Genomic DNA, 24,032 nt, shown 5'->3' with positions numbered 1-24,032 from the left:
GGGTCCAGTTTTGTTGCAGTGTGGTGTGACAAGTATTTTTGAGCAGTTTTATTTTATGGTGTTTGAGGCTTAATTCCATCTGTGACACTGCCTTGGCGTGCGATATGAAAAACATCACATAGTTTCCAGGAGTTTTGTTACTGTGTAAACGATTTTGTCATGACAGTGAAGAATCTGCTGTGTTTAAGAAGTAGCGCAAAAATTGATACTTTTTGTTTTATGTGAAAATATGTCATGTTTTGCTCAGTAAGAAATTATAAGAGAGTTGGAGGAGTCAGGGAAATGTCAGGGAATTCTGTTTGTGGGTTTTGCTGGACATCCTGCTGATGTAGGGTGAATATACACATACAAGGCAGGTTTAAGCTACTGAGCATCTGCTAAAGCCCCTACCACGATGCAAGTTTCCTTGGAAGGTCTTCCATGGCAGCAGCTGTGGATGGTTCTGTGGAAGAATTAGCAGAGCGCTGGCCGTTTTCATGGAAATTTTTGTAATTGGTCGTGTTTGAATTTCTGTGGAGATTTCGTAGAAGGTGGAAATTTTATCCAATCAGAATGAAGTAATGGTGTGACCTAGTGATAAAATGAGTAATTTATTTTGTAGGGATTGAAGTTCTCTTGATTATTGATTTGAAAAGCAGTAAGTGTGTGGTCTGTTGAATCAGTTACAGTATTATGTGACAATTATGAGAATCATTCATGTTTATACAATATAAAAAGTATTAACTATCATAATAAAACCATTTGGACAAGCTAGGCCTGCACCAGTCACAATTATACGCATGATAGTTTCTTCCATAGAACCATCCATACCTGCTGCCATGGAGACTTGGCTAGTGGTTTTGCTGGAAGCTTCTAGCGGAGCGTGTAAGAAACCTTCCATCGTGTGATACAAGCTTAAGATTTACGTCACCATCATGACAAAACATTTTTTGCTCTCCTGCTCCCCACTCCAATGATGGTTGTAGTCAGGCGCGAATTTAGAAATCATAAAAGGAGGGGGCACAGTTTCACATTGGTGGGGGGGGGGGGTGTTATTCACTGTTCCCACCTTTAAAGTGGGGGGTCCGGGGGTTCTCCCCCGGGAAAATTTTGTTTTTAAGATGCAAATTTGTGCTGTTTAAGCTATCTTAGAATCTAAATAATCAATATACAGTTGACAGACATTTAAATATTTTTAAAGATAAATAAAATTAAATTTACAATAACTTAAATCAAATTGGTACTAAATATATCTAAATAATACTATTCAGCATTTGACAGCTTACGAAAACTGGCTTGGTTTATGAAAGTAATGAGAAACAATGCCAAATCACAGAAACAAGTTTTAATAGGAAAATTAAATAGCTAAAATAGTACAAGTTGATCACCACAAATCATAGTTTAGCTAATTATATACAAAATAATACTACGCTGCTTTTTTTTGTATTATAATATGTTACGTATTTATTTACACATATTTTACAAGGACATAAATGGTCATTAGAAATACCTGACAAGATACTTTGTGGTAATATGAAAAAAAAAAAAAACAATTTTTAGTTATAATGAAGTATAATGTTAATTTCTTGCAGATGTTTGGGTATTATCTTTGTTTAGCAATTTTTACTACATGATGGCATCTTTACGGTTATTCCTAGCAATTTATTTTTAATCTATTAAGCAAATTTATAGCATAATAGTCTTTATATAGCTACAGTGTGTTATGCTATCCAATTGCTAACCAGCTGACTTCAACTTCAGAACAGACACCCACTCCATAGACTAAAACCTCCATGGTTGCCAGGGTGAAGGATATCAGGACATAGATCTCACTGAAATTCTGAGAAAGTGATAGGTATCTTTTATTTGCAGTCACACATAAAATTAGATTTTTTTTTTGTAATTTATGTTGTCTTAGATTATTTGTACTTTAAATGTTTTTTGCAATGCGAAAGATTGATTTAACATTATGTGGGCTTACTTCATTGATAGTTTACACTCAATCTCATAGAGAAAGCTTGAAGAACAGATGAACATAAGCTGAATACACAAACACACCAACAGAAAAAATAGCCTGAATCAGCCGATGTCAAATGTTAAATGTATGGATAGCACATAGGATTCTGTGGAAGGAATTAGAACAATATCACAGCACAGACAAACCCAGTGGGCTGAACACCCGAGACAGTGTGACAAGAACAGTAAAAACAGACAAACAACAACCTTGGACATTACGACAAACAGAGAAACCCAACAATGATTTGAAACAGATAAACTGGACAGCTTGTTTGTACCTGATAACGGGAACAGATCTCATTTCCCGAAACATCGCAACTGTTGTGTCTTAAGAAGCCTAGTTTGTTCATCTTTGTTGTCATCGTTTTTTTTGTCAGAATATTTCTATAATTTCATCGTTGGGTTCACATGTGCGTTACAGTATTGTCATTTTGCTGTCCAGGTTATCTGTTTTGAATCATCGTTGTGCTTACTGTTCTTGTTGCATTGTTTCGTTATTGTCAGCCCAATGAGCATGTCTTTGCTGTGATATTGTTCTAATTCGTTCCACGGTATTCTCTTGCTGTCCATACATTTAACATTTGACATCGGCTGATTTTGGCTGTGTTTTCTGTTGGTGCATTCGTATTCATGTTTTGTGTTTCCGTTCTTCAGACTTTCTCTTTGACACTTTGTAAACTAGCAATTGCATATTTTGAACGTAATGTTTTGACCTATTTGTAACATAGAACTAGTCAGGTTTTCAAAATTTAAAGCAGTTAATCTAAAACAATGTTTGTTATAAATATTTGGCAAACAAGACAGGCTGTGGTGGTTGAGTGATCAGATCATCAGCCTCCCTCTGAGGTGATATGGGTTTAATCTCTCGGCGGGGTTGAACCAGGATTTTTCGCAAGTGGGGAAATATGACGGACATTGCCATGAACCAGTAGGTTTTTCTCGGGGTACTCCATCCCCACCCATGGATTCCTTCAATGCTCCATTCTCATCTCATCACCCCTCATCGCCTCTCATGACCCAAATGTCAAGGGGCCCACTTATTCAAGGGTATATCTGTGTAAGTGGGGCAGGATGACAAATGTGATGCCATTGGTGCTTCTAGCGCTGTATTTTCTCCAAGTGCAAGGCTGGAGACTGGTGTGCAGTGCATAGGAAAGCTATGAGATTTGAGTGGTAAAAATAACATTACCAGCAGAAAACTGAAGACGAAACTGTAATGCAAGTGCTTTCAAGGATCAGTACCAGGTGTACTTTTACTGATAATTATCTGAAAACACATGTTTTGGTTATTTTCACTCTTCTAAAATTACAGTTTAAAACAAAATATGGAAACAACCATTCATCCACCCTCAGCGTATTCTTAAATGTTTTTCGTAAACAGATATCACTCTGATTTAATACAATTTCTTGGACATATACCATTGCAATTTTGCACTGTTTGTCATGGAAAATTCAAGAAATGCAAATTAAGAATGAAATCAAAGAACAAGCCTAAATAAGCTGATGTCAGACAGATAAATCCAATAATGAACCTAAACAGGTATTATGGACAACACAACAACAACAGCACAGACGGAACACATTCTAACTTAAACAGTAGCGTAGCCAGGATTTGTGTATGGGGGGTGTTAAGAAGCATGCCCCCCCCCCCCCCCCCCGTATTAAAGCGGGGGGTCCGGGGGTCCTCCCCCGGGAAAATTTGGATTTGAAGGTGTAAAATAATGCTATTTTAGCAGTTTTCGGTACTTAAATTTAAATATTGTAATGGTAAAAATTTTATTAATGTTAATATGAAATTTGTTTGAGTGATGAATAAGAAAATAATTAAAGATTTGGTGCTAAGGGGGGGGGGGGGGTTTGAACCCCTAACCTCCCCCCCCTGGGTACGCCCCTGAACTTAAATATCACACAGCACAAAACATCACTCTGTTTGTACCTGAAGACAGGAACAGATGTCAGTTCCCGAAATGTCGCAACTGTTTTGTCATAGGAAACCTACTGTGTTCGTTGGTGTTGTCGTCGTTGTGTTGTATATATTATCTGTTTATCTTCATCGTTGTGTTCGTTTATTTGCTGCGTAGTCCAGGTTTTATTGTCTGCCTGCATTTACAGTTATTGTTGAAACTGTCTCTTCGCAGTTAGCCCACTGAATTCGTCTGTGCCAGGGGCGAATATTCTATGTAAGCATTGTAAGCATTGTAAGCAGTGCCAACAGTTTACGTGTTTGCTGAACATACTACATTCTGAAGTTTCAATGATACACGTCTGAATGGCGAGCACATAGTCGCTCCCATACCACGTTTGTCTCTTCCATTCTGACTTCGCAATCTTTGATTGGAATTTCTGGACACCCCTCTCTCTAACCACACATCATCCCTACTGGCTGGCTGGCTGCCTACTCGCCCTCTTGCACTGCACGGCAGCACAAAAAAAATACCTAGTTTCCCCCGTCGTGGACACCCCTCTGTAAGTTATTCTCCTCTTGAACACAGGCAGCTGTGAACTGATTGATCAGGCCGTCGCCCCCACTCTCGAGAGTGCGTGCCAGAGGGAGGGTGGAGGTCCGCTCAGCAGGGCTTCTAGTTACCATCTGCCAGGATGTTGACAACCCAGCTTACACGCTGTAAGCAGACTGTTTCTTGCACCAAGGCAGGTGTGACTCCCTTGCTCGTAGAGGGGGGAGGAAGAAACATTGTCCTCCACACAGAGCTTAGCTCGTCGTTGGCCTGAAAACAGTGTTTATTTGACGTACAACATCTTAGCTCTCGGTATGTGGCATTTGGTGGGAGTAATTTCGTAAATGCGATGACAGTCGAGTAACGGAAATGTGTAACAACCACGGTGCTGTCTCTGTGGTGGATGGCACGAACCAAAGTTCACAAAGACAAAGAGAAACTGTAGACTGCGTTTGATTCGCGTCAACGAATATAGTTGAAAACACAATTTGCGTATATTTATTGTGCTCGGCATTATTTTAAAGAATTCTACTTAAAATTGGTGTCCAAGTTCGTGTTATATATAAATTTGCAACATGAAAATACATGAATTGGCTCATTACCTATGTTAAATGTTACACATCACTGGCGAGTACTGAAAACATTAGTTTTACGTAACGTACAGTGATATCATTATCAATGTGGTTAAGTGCAAGATCTAATAAATATAAAAGGCTATACGTTTTTTTTAAAATATTATTTTCATGTCTTAGAAAAGGTGTGTGCATATAATTTATTGTATCCGCTAACATTGTATAAGTTTGTAAATTTTAGTAATTTAATCAATGACAGTTATATTAATTTCTTACACATGCACTCAATCCATGCCTTGCCACTGGTCTGTGCTGTTATTTTTGTCATGAATAAATATCTGCCACGGAATTTTTGTGCTGTCTGATATTTAAGTTAGAATGTGTTCGTCTGTGCTATCGTCATTGTGTCGTCCATAATACCTGTTTAGGTTCATCATTGGGTTTATCTGTTTGACTTCAGCTTATTTAGGCTTGTTCTCTGTGAATTTATGTTTTCTTTTTTATTTCTTAATTTACTTTCTTGAATTTTCCATGATAAACAGTGCAAAATGCAATGGTGTATGTCCAAGAAATTGTACTAAATGAAAATTCCCCATTGCATGTATCATTTAAAGAATGTATCACTATGATATTTTGAGCAGTTATCAAATTGCTTGGTTTTTCTGAAGCTTGCACACGATATGTACCCAGGTACGCAGTACCCTTAAACCATATTACATTCGTTTATTAAGCAGACAGTACAAAACAATATCTCGCTTCCCCCTCCACTATGCTACACTGGACGTGCATTAACGGCACCCATGTCCTGTCGAGACCCTCCTTCACGTGCAGGCGAGAGAGTGGTTGTTGTTGACGAGATCTGTGCCGCAGGTGCTGGATGACGAGGCGGCCAGGGAGAGCGTGTCGCTCCCCGGGAAGACGGGTCCAGGACGCGGGGACTCTTGGCAGTGCAGGGAGCGGGATCTGTGCCGCACAGTGCAGCATCTCGCCGAGGAGAACATGCGGCTCGCCGCGGCCAGGACGGAGGCAGAGCAGAGAGCTGCGCGAGCTGAGGACCACGGCACTGTCGCCGAGCTGAGACGCCACGTTGCCACGCTCACCGAACAGGTGGAGAATCTTCGGGTCGCCGCGACAGAAGCCGAGGATGGATCGCAAGTGCAAATGTTACTTCGGGAAAAGGTGGAAAATCTGGAAGAAATTGATCATTTGCGCAAGGCGCTGGCTTCTAAGTGCGATGCCATGGAAGCAATCCGAGTGCAGCTGGTGCGCGAAAAAGATGCAGGGAAAGCCCTGTTAGCGGAAGCCGAACAACTGAAACTTGAGTTACAGAACCTCAACGCATCAACGCTGAGAGGATCCCAAGTTGCGGCCGAACAACCGTCAGAAACATTTCCCGCAGCGGATTGCTACGATGCTTCACCGCAAGAGGCTGGCGACAGGCAGGTTGGCTCCGAGAGAGACAGCCGGGTGGCCGAGGAGATAGAGAAGTTCAAGGCGGAAATGAGTCTGAAGAGAGAGGCCCGGCAGCGGGCGATGACTGCGATTTCCTCAGAACTTGAGCGCTTGAGAACCGAGCTGGCGTCCGAGCGGGAATCGAAGCAGCACCTGGCGGACCAGCTGGTTAGTGTCCGTGCAGAGAAGAAATGCGGCCATGATGGCTTTGAGGATCTTTACAAGAGTTTGGAAGGTGAGAGGGAGAGAAACAGTCAGCTGACAGTGAGGAACGAGTGTTTGTCGGGCGAACTGGACAGCTCGGAGCGATCGCTGACTGCTAAAACCGAGGAGCTGGAAGAGCTTCGCAAGAACTTCGACCTGGAGCGAGAGCAGTACCAGAGGAAAGTGTCGTCTCTGAAGGAGGTGGTGTCGATCAGCAAGCAGCTTCTGTCGATACGCGAGAAGCAGGTCGACGACTTGGAGTCTAAGTTGAAGAGCCTGCAAGGTTCACTCTGCAGCAGGCGTGACCCGAGCGAGGAACAGGAAGGTTCCGCATGCTCTCAAGTAGAGGCAGGTCTCAAAGAAGAGTACCAGGCGCAGTTGGAAAACATTAAGAGTTTGAAAGCGCTTTACGACGAACGGATGAAAATAATTTTGGAAGAGAAAGACAAACTGGCTGTGGAGTTCGAAGAGACTCGTGTGAAACTGGAAGCAGAACAGAAGAAGTGTGGCGAGCTTGATGCTGAAGTGACCAGCCTCAAGCTGTCTCTCTCAGAACAAGAAGATGCCATGTCAGACATGCAAACACAGCTTGACATGTCCAAGGATGAGGCGAGAGACTTGGCAAGGGAGCTGGCGCTAATAAACAACTTGTTCACCCAGATGCTGGTCAACAATAATGGTTCGGACATAGATCTCGACAAATTGACGAAATCTCTGCAAGAGAACCACGACCTCATCTCTGAAATAACCCTGAAGGAAGATGGCAGCGAGATAGCGGCATGCTTGCCGAAGTTACTGCTGGAGTTGGTCGCAGAAGTTGACAAAAGTGCGCAAAGCAGCTGCGAAGCAGAGGGTGGAAATACTGTCGAGGAAACTGTTGAAGATGATAACAAAGACTCGAAGCAAAGGCCCTGCACATCATGCCAGGAAAATAATATTGCCGACGAGTGTAGCCATAACATAGCCGCGGAGGACATTGCGTCAAATCTTCCCAAGGTGTGGAAGGTGCTGACAGAGTTGCTGAGCCACCATGTGACCCCGTCGGAACGCCCGTCGGACAGCAATGACGACTGCTGCTACAAGCGGGTTGACACGCCGTATGGTCCGCGACTTGCCATCAGCGTGAGCAAGACCTTCCTGAGGCTCAAGGACCTGATTCTGGAGAAGAAGTCATTGAGAAGAGAGCTGGTGCAGCTGAAGCAGCTGAATTGCCACTTGGAGAACCGGCTTTCGGAGCAAGAACAGCGGCTGTCGCTGGTCTCGTCGGAGCTGCACAAGACGTGGAGTGTGGTCGGACGCATGCGCACCCAGCACCAGCAGCTGCACAACCACGAGAAGATCCTCCGCTACGAGCTGCAGCAGAAGCGCAAGCTCCTGACGGAGCTGAAGCAGGAGCTGGAGTACTGCCGGGAGACATGGGAGATGGCCCGGGAGAAGAACTCGCAGTCAGAGGAGCAGTGGCAGACGCTCCGGAGGGAGTTCGCATCGCGCAAGAAGGGCTCGAGCGGCTCGCTGGACAACTCTGGGGAAAGCGGTTTCTCAGACGACAAGGAAGACGACAGCAGCGGGGAAGATGGTCGGAGCCCCGGAGGGCTGGGCCCGTCGGAGTCATCGCTCCCGGGCGCCGACCGGGCCTCGTCGACTCGTTCGGAATCCGCCTTGGTTGAACCGCAGGTGCTGCCGCCGCTGGTTGTCGACGTGAGCCATGAGCAGTTCCTGCCTGAGGAAGTCTGCCCGCTGAAGTCCCCACCAACACCGGAGCTGCTGGAGTCCAGCGCCCGCGTCACTGTCCACGACGACTCGGCCGTCGACACGGCCGTGCTGGTCGAGTGCCCTGTCGAGAAGTACTGCGGCCTCGAGTGCTCGACCATCTCACTCATCTCCCTGCTGAAGCAGCAGTTGTCGTGCTTCTCCAGGAACCTGGAAGAGATCACATCCGACTTGGGCGGCGGCGACGGAAACAACCACCAGGCCCTCCAGTCCATATTCTTTCTGCCAGACATTAAAGTCCCGTACTATGAGCAGAGCTCGGACATAAGTCAAATTAAGTGCGCGAATTGCTCGAAGGGGCTGTCCGCCATCGAGGTTGACTCTGGGGAAACACATTGTGACACTCCGGCCAAGAAGAAACAGTGCAGTTACGTTTTATCAAATGAGCCTGGGCCTAACGATGAATCAACAAATAACTGGAAAAATGTGCCTAAGTCGAGTTCCTCAAGCAGTGTTGTAGACTGTCAAGTATCTTCGTCCCAGAATGGTGAGCATTCCTCTTTGGAGGGATGTGAAATGCCAGTGGAAGAAACAGCAGGACAGTGCAGAGCCGACGGTGCAGTGCAGGAGAACAGGACCGTGGTGGACAGGCTGGGCCGGACCCCAGAGCAGGTCCTGCAAGCCCGCGAGGCGAGGCTCCGGAGGTTGGAGGAGCAGTGCGAGCAGCTCGTGAGGAAGGTCACCAGCACTTCAAACCGCAGCGTCGTCCTCTCCAGCCGGCTGGAGGAGCTCCACGAACAGTACGGGGGTGCTCCGGAGCCCCCGCCCATGCCTGGAGCGATCCCAGCGCTTCGCATCCCGGAAACCCCTACAAGTGCCGCCCCCGCGCCCCCGCCCATGCCTGGAGCAATCCCGACATTGAGGATCCCAACCACTGGACAGAGCGACCTGTCGAGTCAGTCAACAAACTCGGAAGACACCGTCTTATCATCGCATTCACGTAGCAACCGCTAGTTGGAACAACTTTTCACTGTAAGACTCAGCTTCAACCTCTGTTGTGTTATTGTTACAGGGATCTTGTCTTAACTCGCTAGAAGTTTGTTTTTCGGGACTCTACAGTGTATGGATATACATAAAAAATTATTCCTTACTCTTAGGTAAAAAATTTCTTCTTGAAAATCTGAAATTAGCACAAAAAAGTCCAGCATGATACTAGTTGAAGCTGAGTTTTAAGGATATAAGTTGTATGATAAAAGGAAGGTGATGTATTATTGGCCGGGCTGTCGGAATGGAGGGGTTGGGGGTAAAAATGCTGGTTGAGTTGTGAGATTTTTTTAATGCATGAGTTTACCCTGATAATAGGATGTACTTATATGTCTACTGATAATGTAATTAATTGGAAACATTACAAGTAAGGCAGCACCTACAGGCACATTTACAGTAATGGCCACTGTAATGTTGTACAGTCTTTATGTATGTATATATTTTTTTAATGGTGGAGTTTGAAAAATTATTTGCCCCCGGACCTAGTTTCTGTTGATGGCCATGGTACAAAGTTTCAATTAGAGATGGGAAATTTATACTCATAGATGACAAGGCTTGCTAAGATTTGTCAGGTGTTATAAATAACTTATAAATTTAAGGAGTATTATGATTAAACTGGCATGGTCCCATCTCTAATTTATTAATGATTAAACAAATATGTATATTTGTTATTACCAGGAAGATATAACAGGCAACAGTCACATTTGTACATAAGTTTACGCACGTAGTAGGTAGTTATACAGATGTACAGATGGATAAGAGACTAGTCTCCTGACTGAAATTTTACAAGTTTTTATATTTTTATTACCAGTTTATTGTGTAAAATACTTGTTTTGTAATTAAATCTGATGTATAACTTGCAGCATTTTCCATTTTTCAGTAACTATTCAGTAATAATGATAAGTTTGAATTTTTTATGGTAAAATTAATTTCTTATAGATGTTGTAATTATATTTAATGACATAGCCAAGCAGAGTCGCTACAAGAAAATTAAGCATTTGGCATGTTACGTAATGATTTGTAACATTTTTGTCATAGGAGTTCACGTGTTTGTCGATGGATGTAAGTAATAAAGACTGCACTATTTGTACACTAATTAATAAATACTTACTCATTTTATTTTATGTTTGGTTTATTTTCTCATTTTGAAATATCTGCAGCTGACTTTATTTATGAATCGTGCAAAACTGGAAACATTGGCTGCTCCAGGAAGACTTCTCGGGAGGGGCTATCGTACAAAGAAGGATGCAGTTGCAAAACATGACACTAAATAATTCAGAGTTTGGCCTTTGAATATATATTTATTTTTGGTCTCAAATACTGAATTAAAGTACTTTCATTCAACTTTTGATGAAAGAAAAGTTCAACATATGAATTTATTTAGGTATTCAAGTAATTATAACTATACTCTCCAAAATAAAATAAAAATAAAATTGAGGTTCAGGAGTCGTGCTTGACTGAAAAGGTTATAAATCTTAATAACTTTTTAATTTATGGGTTTGTTACAGAAACATTAATGTTTAAATTACAATTATGTGAATTTTGTTGTATGTGTACCGTACCTTCAACAAAAACAAACAGTGAAAACTCAATAGCGGTAATCTACGACTGAATGAAATAGTCACTTGAACAGTGAAGTTGTAATGAATCTCTTAAATTAAAAGTGAGATGTCTTCAGTTACCCCTCCATAACTTCATGTGTTTGGTGTTTTCGGTAAATAAATACAGGACTATCACAGGCGCAAGACAGTCGATCCACGAGCGTTGGTCGCCCAGTACTGGGTGTGCTTGTGTGTGAATGTCGGCTGAAGAACCAGTGTTAGGTGCTCAGTATGCTGGGGCAAGACACTTCCCTTGTGATCGGATCTTTTATTACCTATTTTCAAAATTATATAAAAATTATTTTACCAAAATTCGTATTAAAATTTCTTTTTTCGAAATATCTCCTTAGTTCAGGTGGGATTTCTCATGCCATTTTTTTTTTTTTTTTAATTTTTTACTAGTTAAGGGGCCCGCATCGTCAGGAGTGTATGTGTGTTAGTGAGGCGGTATAAGCGCGACGCTCGCTGGTATTTCTAGCGCGCTATAGCCCCTAAGCGCAAGTCTCTGAACTGACGGACAGTCTTCTAGTCATCACAGGATAACTGTGAAATTTGAGCGGTGACCGTAACATTATATGGTGGAGAAATGAAGATACCGGGGTAATGCAGTCCTGTAAGTGCTTTCGAGAATTCGTACTGGTTGTTTTACGCTTAAAAATTACTCTGAAAACATGCATTTTAACCATTTTTACTCTTCTAAAAATACATTTTTTAAAAACTTAATTCGAAATCAAAAGTACTTTTAAGCCCTCGGCGAACTCTAAAATGCTTTTCGTAAGCAGACCCCACTCGGATACCTTAAGTAGTTTTGAAATCGCGTTGTTTTTCCTGAAGCTCTGCACACCGTGTGTGTGCCCGTGTAGACCTATTTTTATAAATTTAACATCATACCTAGTTTGCGTTTGTTGTTCTGTCAGTAGTGTTTTTCACAGATATTTAGTAGGTAAGTGTTATTTAATGGGTGTAAAAGGGTGCGTAATTGTTTGTAATTGCTGTTATTAAATTAAATTAAGTTAGATTTAATGAAATAGCCCCTAACAAGAAGTAATGAGGACAATGAAAAAAAAAAAAAAAAACCAAACATGGCATGCAAGACCCCACGTTAATGATTTAGATGGAGAGATGTTTCATACGTTCATTTCATGCTGTTGATGGGATGGACACCAAACTACTTCCTTTCAACAATGAGTAGCCTACTTGTTATCGAACAGCAAGAAACGATGTCGCTTCAAAGTCATCATGCATAGAGACGAGTAAATTATGTAATTATAGTTTCTTGTCGTCACAGTGCGAATACTCTGGCAGTGGCGGTCCTATATTTTGCAGGGTCCTGGGAAAATTACTTTTGCGGGATATTATATTTTTGGAAAAGGGCTTCGCCAGGAGGCTTGGGGGAGTGTGTTATGGAATAGCCACGCTACCTCGGAAATTTGGAAATCAGACGACTCTTTAATACAACACAGATTTTAAGCCAAGCTAGAACTTAAATTATGACGATTTTTATAATAAACAATTTTATTAAATGTTTCAGTAGTGTGTAATAGTATGTACTGGCACAGGCGTCAGGCGGTGGTGTCTGGTATCGGTCAACCATCATGGATTGTGACGTCATGGCGGGCATCTTGGATGGGTGTGACCTTGACCTTTGACCTTTAACCTTCAAATTAGCCAAAATTTGCCCAAAATTCCTCAAAATTCGACATAATTTCCATTTATTGAAATAAAATTCCGCCAAAAAATCTCAAACAATTCCACAATTCAAAAATTAGGATTTCGAAAAACCTCAAAAGTCGTTTTGCCTTAGAAACCATGAAAATTCCTAAAAATGGCTTAATAATCCATGTCTACAGCCTCCGATAAGTCATTTATTTTAGGAATAAGGATATCATGACCTCCATCTTGAATTATGACGTCACCGTTGAAATTTCCGTTACGCCCGCCAACTTTAACTCTTTATTTACTATCCGATTTCAATGAAACAATTTTTAAAATTTATAAAATAATTTAATTAATAAAATTTTAATAAATTTTTTTTTAAAAAATACATTTACGGCATGGAGCTTGGAGTCCTCGGTTCGAACCCGAAGAGTGCAAAAAAATGGCGAACGATCCTTCCTTCACTGTGGCTGCTGGCAGACTGACTCCCCCCACCACTTTTAACCATGAATATATATCATCAGGTAGTATGACGTCATGTCCGCCATCTTGAAAATTGGACGCCATCTTGAAAATCCATAATTTTTGTTAGAAAATCTGAAAAAACATTTAAAAATCATTAAAAAAATTAATAGAATTAAAAAAATAAATTTTAATAAAATATTACTTAAAAACCACTGTTGCACTTATCATTACGGTCGCCATCATGGATTATATAAATGTTGCATGTTTCGATATCTCCCGCCATCTTGGTTGAGTTCGATGTCATCATTACACTTTACGTTACTACCACCATATTTGATCCTTAATGTTGCTTGTTTCGTTACGACCGCCATCTTGAAAATCCGTAAATTTAATTCTAGAAATTCGGGAAAAATTCTAAAATTCATCAAAAAAATCACTCATTCAAGTAATGATTAATTCGAAACTTGGTTCGATCCCTGGTCGATACAAAAAATAATTTTATGTAAAAATACCTCAATAATGACAGGTTAGAAAATAAAACACCTCAAGTTCTTCCACAAACATAATATTTATTACAAAATCTATTTTGTACTACAGGATCACTTGCGAAAGCCAGCAATTTTATAAATATTTAGCCCTGCATAGGCGTGAAATGACTAATTCTTAGCTCCAATTGGTTAATACTAGACAGAGACCAACCAGATACTTTACAGGCATAGTCCTCCTCTTCTTGACAGAGTTTCTGGATACCGTTTTTAACAGTTTGCTTCACATCGTCAGAACTGTATATTACTGCAGCCGATGTCTTGAATGCACACTTCTTCACTTTGTCATCGAACGGATATGGCTTTCCATATAAACAGTCCAGCCACAAGTTATACCTACTTCAAAGGTACGTTTGTTGCTACATCATCAGTAAGCTGACTGATTATGTTCTGTCTGATATCGTCAAGAAAATTACAAATGTCTTTCGACTCACTAAACGTATTTAGATAATAGTAGTCTTTCAACATTCCACGAAATGCAGACTGCGCCAAGTAAAAGCCATTATCATTCACTTGTAATGCTCCGAACACAGTCTTAGGTTTAGTTTCATGTTCAGACGTCATAGCAATCGGTTGCTGCGCATCTGTTTTTTTGGTTGTACGCTTCCATGTCTCCAATCTAAAGCGAGGAGTCGAAATGTCGGCAGGTAGTTCAGCAGTAGGCGCACGGACTTCACCTTTACATTTTTTCACATTATGTCGCATTATGTCGCATTATGTCAATTCGAGTAAACCATTTAAGGCACACATCACAGCAAACATCATGCGAGAAGGATTCTTCTTGCATTTGCTCCGCTCATGTCTTCGTGCATCATGGGAAAATGCGAACGACGTATCACAGTAGCTGCAAGGATACCGTGGTGATGAAGACGAACCTTTCAGACATGATCCAGATACTGGCTTTGCAACAGTAGTGCCATTTACAGGCATACTCTTATGCACATCGATGCATCGTTGTTGCACCGAAACCTTTACTTTCTGCCGCACAGCAGGACCTTTGCATGTCTTCATGTGCGTTTTCATATTATCTTTTCTGGCAAACTGCTTATGACATTTCTCACAAACAAACATTTTACGATATAGGTTCTTGGCACATTCGCTCTTCTCGTGTCGTCGAGCATTGCTGTTGTTTGAGAAAATCGTGTCGCAGTAACAGCACTGATGTTCGTTAGTTGTTGTCAAATCAGCATCCATTGAAGTCTCCATCGAGGTCGAATCGTCGCTCGTCGTGGTTTCCTGCACAGCCAGCTATGTAGTAATTAAGCTCTCTTCAGCTGGTGGTATCACGACTGATGAAGTCTCCTCCAATGTTGACGTCGTCGTTGCCAACGGGATCTGCTCCATCATCGTCGTCGCTGACGTCAAGGCCCCGTAGACGATGGTACAACGTCCATCGAGTTCGTCGTTAAAGTCGGTAAAGATGACATCGAGTTCGCAAGTATAGTAATTACGCGACTTATGCACCAGATGAAACAAACTAGGTGATTCTTACACCGTCGTCGTCAGTAACAAACTGAGCGGTCTGCTGTCAAGGACTTGATTATATACATGCACCGGATGGAATAATACACTAGTCAAATCAAGAACAATTTACTATAATACTAGAGTCAAAACAACATTAAAAATAGAAGCACCATCAACGAAAAGGCAGCACCATCAACGAAAAGGAAGCACATTTGGAAGCACAAGTTACGAGAACTAAGTCTTAGTTAGAAATCAGAATATAGGAAATAAAAACATTAAATTTTTTTAATTGAAATTATTTATTTTATTTCTTTACATTATACAAATGCAAGTAAAACAAGCCATTATTGTATGTAGCCAGATTTCCTCAGTTCTTTGAGTATGAAGGATATTTCTTTGATGCACGAATTGTTTCCTGCACAAAGCGAGCCATGTAGAAGTCTTAGCTGGTCAACCAATATGTTCGGATCTTTCCATGATGTGTAATCAATCTCTTCTACCACCATCTTACTTGCTTGTTTATTATAAATATTATGATCTCTGGTGTCTTCCGTTTTAACACCAACCTCAGGGTAACTTTCATTATCGAGACAGTGATCATCACAAGCTTGATCAGATTTATTTAATATATCACGACGTTTCCATCGTTTCGGTCTCAGGACACCGCCACATTCTTCGATCTTGCCTGCTTTAGCTGCTTCATCACAGTCTATGCCTTTGTCAACAGCCTCAGAGTCACTGTAACACTCACCGTAGAAGGCATCATCTTCACCCAGATTACCGTAGGAATTCGATGTCGATGATGTCGAAGTGTCTTCATCGTCTTCATGCTTCCTTTTTAGGAGTCCATCATTTTTACAAAGTAGGAAAGATCTACTTGAATTCGGCTGGAATGTATTCTCACTTTTCACGTTAAGGATTATTCCATTGTCTACATTCTTCCATAAATCATCAACGTCCTTCAATTTAAGTTCTTTGTCGAGATCGGAAGAGCCGCGAACATAATCTCTCCCAAGACAAGGAAAATTATTGTCGTAATGCAGATCACTCTTCCTTAGTCTAGTAGAGCCGTCGTTGTCCTCTAGCTTGTACGCAGGCTTGGCGTTACAAGTTCTGTCATGTCTTTTTAAGCTCTCTCTCCGCGTAAACGACTTGCTACATCGAACACAGCTTATCATATTACGTAGTGGATTTTTAACACAGTCATTCTTCTCGTGTTGTCTTCCATTCTTTCTCAAGATAAATTCTTTGCTGCAAAACTTACACTTGTGTCCTTTCGATACAGCAACAGACACCGAATCAGGATTCATATTAGTCACTGAGACTAATGCCAGATGCAAACTGAGTGAATTAAATTAGATACATTACTTAAATAGAACTTTTAAAATATTTCATCAGCAAGAATTAAGGTACCTCATACAAAAGAACTTGTTACATGTGGTCTTGATTATTAGCATGAGATGTCGCCACATGTTGTGTTGAGTCATAATTTATTTAGTTCTTTCATGTGGTATGCGGGATGCTCACTAACGATCGCAAAACAAGGATGGCTTCGCTAGACATCAAGGCGAAGGAAGTTCGTCTTGCATGTTAGTGCTCCATAGATGTCTCATGACATATTATTTGACTGAGTAATGGATGCTTATATTTTTTATTTCCACCTGGTCAAAAAAATTGCAAGTGTTGATTTAGTAACAGAAATTCTCGAATTAAATGTAACTCCAAATATGACATGGCTCATTAGGTAAAAAATCCATCATGCAGAGAGCGGTTTCTCAGAATAGTTAGAAGCACTTGAAGAAACCACAGGAATAATCATGAGCACACGGAGAAAACCATCATAATATTGACAAGAATAATCGGGAGCACACGGAGAAAACCATCTCACGTTTCTTTGATATCATATAAATACAGAAAAAAATATTTAATAAAAAAATAAATTAATAAAAAAATTTAAATTGAAAAAAGTTACATAAAATACATAAACTTCTGGTTTGTACTGAAACTCTATCTTTGCTCATCAATGAGAAGTTCACAAGCTAGCAGAATCTGATATATATGCATGGTAAAAAGTGGAGGGGGGAGTCAGTTCGCCAGCAGCCACAGTGAGGGAAGGATCGTTCGCAATTTTTTTTTGCACTCGTCGGGTTCGAACCTAGGACTCCGAGCTCTATGCCGTAAATGTATTTTTAAAAATATTTTTATTAAAATTTTATTAATTAAATTATTTTATAAATTTAAAAAATGTTTAATTAAAATCGGATAGTAAATAAAAAAGTTAAAGATGGCGGGCGTAACGGAAATTGCAACGGTGGCGTCATAATTCAAGATGGAGGTCACGATATCCTTATTCCTAAAAAAATGACTTATCGGAGGCTGTAGACATGGATTATTAAGCCATTTTTTTAGGAATTTTCGTGGTTTCTAAGGCAAAACGACTTTTGAGGTTTTTCGAAATCCTAATTTTTGAATTATGGAATTTTTTGAGATTTTTTGGAGGAATTTGTTTCCAAAAAAAATGGAAATTATGTCGATTTTTGAGGAATAATTGGCAATTTTTGGCTAAATTTAGGCTAATTTAGGCCAATTTGAAGGTTAAAGGTAAAGGTCAAGGTCAAAGATCAAACCCATACAAGATGGCCGCCGTGACGTTCAATTCAAGATGGCGGACCGATACCAGACACCACCGCCTGACGCCTGTGCCAGGACATACTATTACACACTACTTGTTTCCTAATAAATTATTCTCAGGTTAGTTTTAAAATTTCCAATAATCAAATTTCGGTGAAGTCTCGTAAATTATTGAGGCAATAAAATCTTTTAAAAGTTTTTTTTTTTATGACCAGCAGTTTAAATTGCATGATAAAAACAATTCAATCCTTCCTTTACCTACAAATCTCCATCTTTTTCACTGAAAACTAGACAAACAAGACGACAGCAGAAGAGCAGTCGCTGGGCCCCGCTAGGCACTCGGCTTGCTCGACCCTGGAGCGTTCCTGCCCGCTGGTCCTCGCTCATCTGCAGGGCCGGATTTAAGATGTGGGTGGCCCGGGGCCCACTTGGGTGGGAGGCTCATTGATTCAAGGTGTTTCAATATGTAAAGCAAAATCACAAAATGAAACGAACACAAGTTTATTTACCAAATTTATTCACGCAAATAATTCAGTTAGAATTATTTGATTTTTTTCATTAAAAAGTATAGTATAACATAACTTATAAATAACACATAAATATATTAGGTACAAATCAGCAAATGAATAGCATTATAAAACCATTACAAGCCAGGCACTTTCCTTGATTTTCGTGCTGCAAAATCGCTTATGATGTCACCAAAGTCCAATTCACGCAGTATATCAGACTCGATGCTCATGATAGCCAAATTTACAAGTCATTCCTGCTTCATGGATGTCCTTAATCGGTTTTCAATTAATTTTAGTTTTGAGAAGGAGCGCTCGCCACTGCAGTTTGTTACCATCAAAATTAGATATATCCTTAAAGCTATCTAAATGTTTGGGAAAGTGTCCTGTACACCCTTTTTCATGATAAGCTTGTACATGAAAAGTTCAGTGCTGATATCGTTTGGCTCTTTGTCAGTGAATATATTGGCAAATGTTACAAACTGACACAGTTCATCAATAAATGTAATGTCCAAGTCATCTGAATAAGACCTGACGAGCTGCTCTGCTGCGGCCTTAAGCTCATCTGAAGACATATCTTTCATATGGCTAAAAAGGCTAAATTGGCTTGCTATATATTTATATACCTGAAGACATTGGTCAAGAGAAGTGATAAACTGATCAATAACAGGCAAGAAAGTTTCTGTTCTGTATTTTTCAGAAGGGCTGATTTGTACTTCTTCCATAATGGCCATAATCCAATGGGTTAAGACGCACTTTTTGGCGCTTATGTCGAGTTTTCATCTGAACATACTCTGTTGAACCAGATAGTGCTACGCCTTGCTTCTAATAAATTTCGAAGGAGTCACGCTTTGAAGCGACATAGTTTTTCAAGCTGGCCAGTGATGCCACAGCTGTATTTAGATCGAGTTTTGCTTGTTGTAGATTTTTACTAGTAGCATCTGTTCTTTGCAGGATATCATTCCAGTAGGTGGTGTAAATACCAATTTCAAGCTGATTCATCTGTGTTAACAGTCCTTCTGCTTCACACCGTACACAGCCTTTTTCTTCTAAGTCATCCGCAATCTGTTTAAGTACATTCTTAATCTGCTGATAGTCAAGCTTAAGTGCCTTAGTTGCGTCAGCTCTACAGGACCAACGTATTGTTGTGACATGTTTGAGCATCAATGCTGAGTCATTATTTTTCAAAGCCTCAGCCAGAAGCTGATGCCGATGCGTTGAAACTGTGAAGAAGACGAACAGCTTTTCAAGGAAGTAGAAATTTTTTATAGCACTCGAGCAGCTTTCTACAGCATTTTTAGCAACCAGATTTAGAGAATGTGCCATACAAGGAATCCAGGATGCAAGATTGTTCTATTCTCTCACTTTGGCTTGTAAACCATTGTACTTTCCACTCATTGCAGAAGCATTGTCATAACTTTGACCGCGGCAGTTTCCCAGGTCTAGGTCATGTCTCTTCAAAAATTGCACTAAGCCATTGAACATGTCTTGAGCACCATGGCCTTTGTTTGCCATGAATGTTACAAAGCATTCCACGGGGCCATATTTCTTCATATACCTCAATACAAGGGTTAGTTGGTCAATGTGGGCTGCATCGGGTGTGGAGTCCAAAGAGATGAAGTAATATTTTGATTTCTTAACTCTGGAAATAATTTCTCGGAGGACTTGTTCACCCATTACACTGATAAGTTCTTCCATTATTGTAGATGACAGGTAGTTTGTGTGACCCTTGCCGCGATTGGCTTGAGTTTCTATATGCTGTGCAAGAAAGTCGTCGTACTGGGCGATGAGTTCAAGAACACCCAGAAAGTTTCCATTTCTAGGTGATCCCACCAACTCGTCATCTCCTCTAAATGCTAAGCCACGCTCGGCAATGAACTGAATAACATTTACTACTCGTTTCAACACTGATCTCCAATAATGCTCTAGACATTCGACCTGTTGGGTCAGCTCCGTATCAATTCGCTCAATTGCTTTTAACCTCAAATTGAAAGCAATATTAGCCTTCACATGTTCCGTTGACCGCTCATGACTTTGTATACGTTCTTGTGAATGTTTCCAATCACTGAATCCATTAGACGAAAGCTGAGAAGACTCAGGTGCTGTAAGTGTAGTTAAGCACATCAATCTGCGCGTGAAGCAGTAAACACATCCATTAGAAGGAGCGAAGCATAACCAATTCTTCGTTATGACTTCTCCATTATTATTTTGACGACGAAAAAGCCCAAGTGTGCATATTCTTGGAATATTGCGGTCCTTTCTAGGTTGCTGAACCGAGTGTGCAATGAACAAACTTTCATCACAGTGCTGGATTGTTGACACACCCTTTTCATCCAGTAATCCCGCATCTGTTCCGAAATCATGGATGGTCAAAGTCCAATGTCATTGCCCCCTGGTGGGCCCTCAGATTCTACATAAGATTTGCCACTATCAGCCTCCTTTTCTATGTGTTCTTCAGTTGGACCAGTTACTACTTCTGCTTTTTCTTCGCCGAGATCTACAACCATTTCCACTGAAGCATTGTCAGGTTGATCACGTTATGGATGGAAAATCATCACTCCTTTCCGACACATGTCTTGATTGAACAGTGAAGAACTGGTCCAATTTTCTTATCTTTGCCACCTCTTCTGCTGATTTAATTGTTGCTTCTTTTGCCTTACGTCTTTTAGAAGCACCAGACTCCCAAATTCTTGTGCGATGTCTGTGTCTATCTACTTCACGATTGTCCATGCTGGTAATCTGAAAATAACAAAAGAAATAAAAAATGCGAAGTACCGTCAAGTGGGGTTACTTTGACCAAATTTGTTAAAAAAATGTAAATAATTCGTAAGCATATTGATAGAAAGTAAAACCAAACATAGCACATTTGGGGCTGGCACTTAAGCTAACTGTGCAAATGTGTACATCTTAATTATCTCTCATTAATTTGGAACAGGATTTTTTTTTCTAAATGGTCAATGTTATCCCTTGTGTGGGGTAACTTTGACCACGTGTTAAAAACCTCAGGTTGAGGCATCCTGAGTCATAGTAACCCCACAGGGATGAATGATTGACCCTTTAAATGATAAAATGTAGCTTTAATATTGTTATATACTATATTTTACATTCTGTTTTACTTCAAACTAAGAATGTTAAACATAAAATATTCAAATATTATAATTATAGGTGTCATGCAACTTTAATAATGACATATTTAAAAACTAGGAACCAATATTTCACATAAAATATTTGTAACACATTTAACACTTGAACATAAATGTTTTCAAAGTTTTTCACATCAGTAACACACACTTAGTTTATATCAAATCCTCTGAGTTCATCCTGTAAAAAAATGCAAATCACGTTTCAGCTGATCGGGTTTGCTCAGCACACTGACAACTTGATCCCTTGAAATCACACTCTCGTCAAGAATTTAAGGCCACACAAATTTACCAGTATTCCTTTGTCGTTTCAGGAATTTCACTTGCAATTCGGAGTTGTCCCCAACAAAAAATCTTGCGTGTTTTGTGCATAGTTGGTATCCACGAGACCACAAAATCACCAGGGTTGATATTTTGTGAACTGGTTGCCTGTTCGCTGTTTGTAGCCTGTTCTGTGGATGGTTCCGATGAATTGTTGACATCACTGTCATTACTAGAAACAGATCCACATGGATCATCAACCAATTCCTCTTTGGCAAAAGAACCACTGTCCTCTCTGGAAAATGATCCACACGGATTATTACCAATGTCTTCTACTCCGACACTCTTCCCAAGTATTACATTTACCTTGGTGCGTTTTCTTCTGGGTTGTGAAGTACCATCATTACCATGCCTCATGTTTTGTAGCATTTCAACCACCACTTCAGAAACCCTAGGCATAATTTCTTCCAAATCTGTACTTCCTCCTGGGGCAATTTCTCCAAAACTTCATCAGGGTTAAAAGGACCTATCCCACACTTTCTAAATCCAGATATAAGGTTTTGACTACAGCCATCTTCACTAGGACCGTTCACTTTGTCATACAAAAACTTTTAACAATGAAGGGAAACTGTCTTTTGACAGAGTTTGAGTTTTCTTTTTCAGCCCATTTTTCCAGTTATCAAGAATTTGGTGCCAGTATTTTTTAAGAGGGCCATAAAGGCTTACCTACCTTTTGCTCATGTTTTGCGTGCAGTCGGTTGATGAATGTACCTTTTGCAATTTTGAAGTGTTTTGCAGCTTGTGTTATGGACATTCTTCCTGCTTTTACTTCGGCCATTGCAATGTTGAGGACATCTTTAGAAATACTATTGTATTTCCTATTGAGTAGTTCTCTAATATACTTCCTTGCCATGATCTTCCTGTGAACAGATTTACAAAACAATGTAGAAGCTGGCGTACCTACCATATTAAAAAAAATATGAATATTATTTTGACACTGGGGTTACTTTGACCGGTCAAAGTAACCCCATTTCACATAAAAATATGCCATGTTTTAATGAATTATGAATACTGCATACTAAACATCCATGAGCATGTAAATATTTATTGTAATCCATTCAGGATAAATAATTTGTACTTACTAAATCGTAAAACAATGAGAAACTGTGAAGATTTTCTTTCACCATGCAGATTTTATCTGGCTTCTAATTAGCATCAAAAATAACAGATGAACATCATAGATAACATAAACATAAAATATTATATAAAGCTTTTTTAGTCCTTAGAGAACATTTAAAAGAGTTCACACAATGGAAAGTACGCCATGTTTGATATGATAATTTTCATACAATTGCCACCAGAGGTGCTACAATATTTTATTACTTTTTGGTCAAAGTTACCCCAGTGGTCAAAGTAACCCCACTTGACGGGTACACTAATACTTGCATAATTTAAATATGTTTAAACTGTTAAATTACATAATTAGATGAGATTTTGAATAAAATAAACATTAACAAAAATTCTAGCAAGTAATTACGTAACTACTCCGATTTTTATTTATTATCAGACAAAACATAACATTAGTCCATCTTCCAATAAAATAATACATTTTTAACTGTTTAAATATATTTAACGTATGTAAATAAGAGTTTAATTTTGCGAGAAATAAAAAATTAAAATCTAACCAGAAAGGGAACTAACAGGTTTCGAACCCGTGCTCATAAGTTGCCAGCTCATGATTTTAACCATTACACTACACCAGAGACTTCTAAATAATTAAAAAAATGTGATATATAGTTTCTTTAGTAAATTAAAACTTTAACTGACATTTGAAGCAAAGTTACAAGTTATTTCTATGCATTAAACCCTAAAAATCTTCCAAATAAATAAAAAACTAAAAACTTTACCCAATGTTTAAAACGAAACAGAGTTTTAAAAAATATATCCACTTTTACATGAAACTCCCATATAACACAATGTTAATGATGGGTTCAACTACTAGTAGTGTCGTTAGTTCTCAGGCCACCGCAAGCTTCACTAAGCCTATTTAGAATGAAGGTAAGTTGCCAGACCTATCTATATGACCGTGGTCCTGACCAAATAGGCAGGGCAATGATGGAAAGTGCATCATATTAAAATTGAGATTTCCCTCCAAGTCTTTTGAGGTTAGGTTTACACTGAAAGCACTGTTAGTATGCATTCATTGTTCATTTTTATTAGAATAATAAAACAGTTTTTCACTTACCAAGGTGAATCATAAGTCAAAGTCCAGGAATATGACTACTGATAAACATTACATGGAAAAATAAGAATTAACTTTTAAACACGTA

At 39.9% G+C, this 24,032-nt stretch overlaps 1 protein-coding gene across 3 annotated transcripts in view; it reads left to right on the top strand.

The window, feature by feature from the left end:
• LOC134527669 (protein Daple) overlaps positions 1 to 10,552 on the top strand; it is a 33,083-nt gene extending 22,531 nt beyond the window's left edge. For all 3 annotated transcript variants that reach the window (XM_063360552.1, XM_063360554.1, XM_063360553.1), the window contains one exon: positions 5,894 to 10,552. In XM_063360552.1, coding sequence (XP_063216622.1) covers positions 5,894 to 9,403 — 3,510 coding nt within the window. In that variant the 3' untranslated portion in view covers positions 9,404 to 10,552. The remainder of the gene's footprint in view (positions 1 to 5,893) is intronic.
• Positions 10,553 to 24,032: the final 13,480 nt, after the last annotated feature.

This window comes from Bacillus rossius, chromosome 1 (genome assembly GCF_032445375.1).
Source record: "Bacillus rossius redtenbacheri isolate Brsri chromosome 1, Brsri_v3, whole genome shotgun sequence".
Lineage (NCBI taxonomy): Eukaryota > Metazoa > Arthropoda > Insecta > Phasmatodea > Bacillidae > Bacillus > Bacillus rossius.
This window is presented reverse-complemented; position numbering and strand designations above follow the sequence as displayed.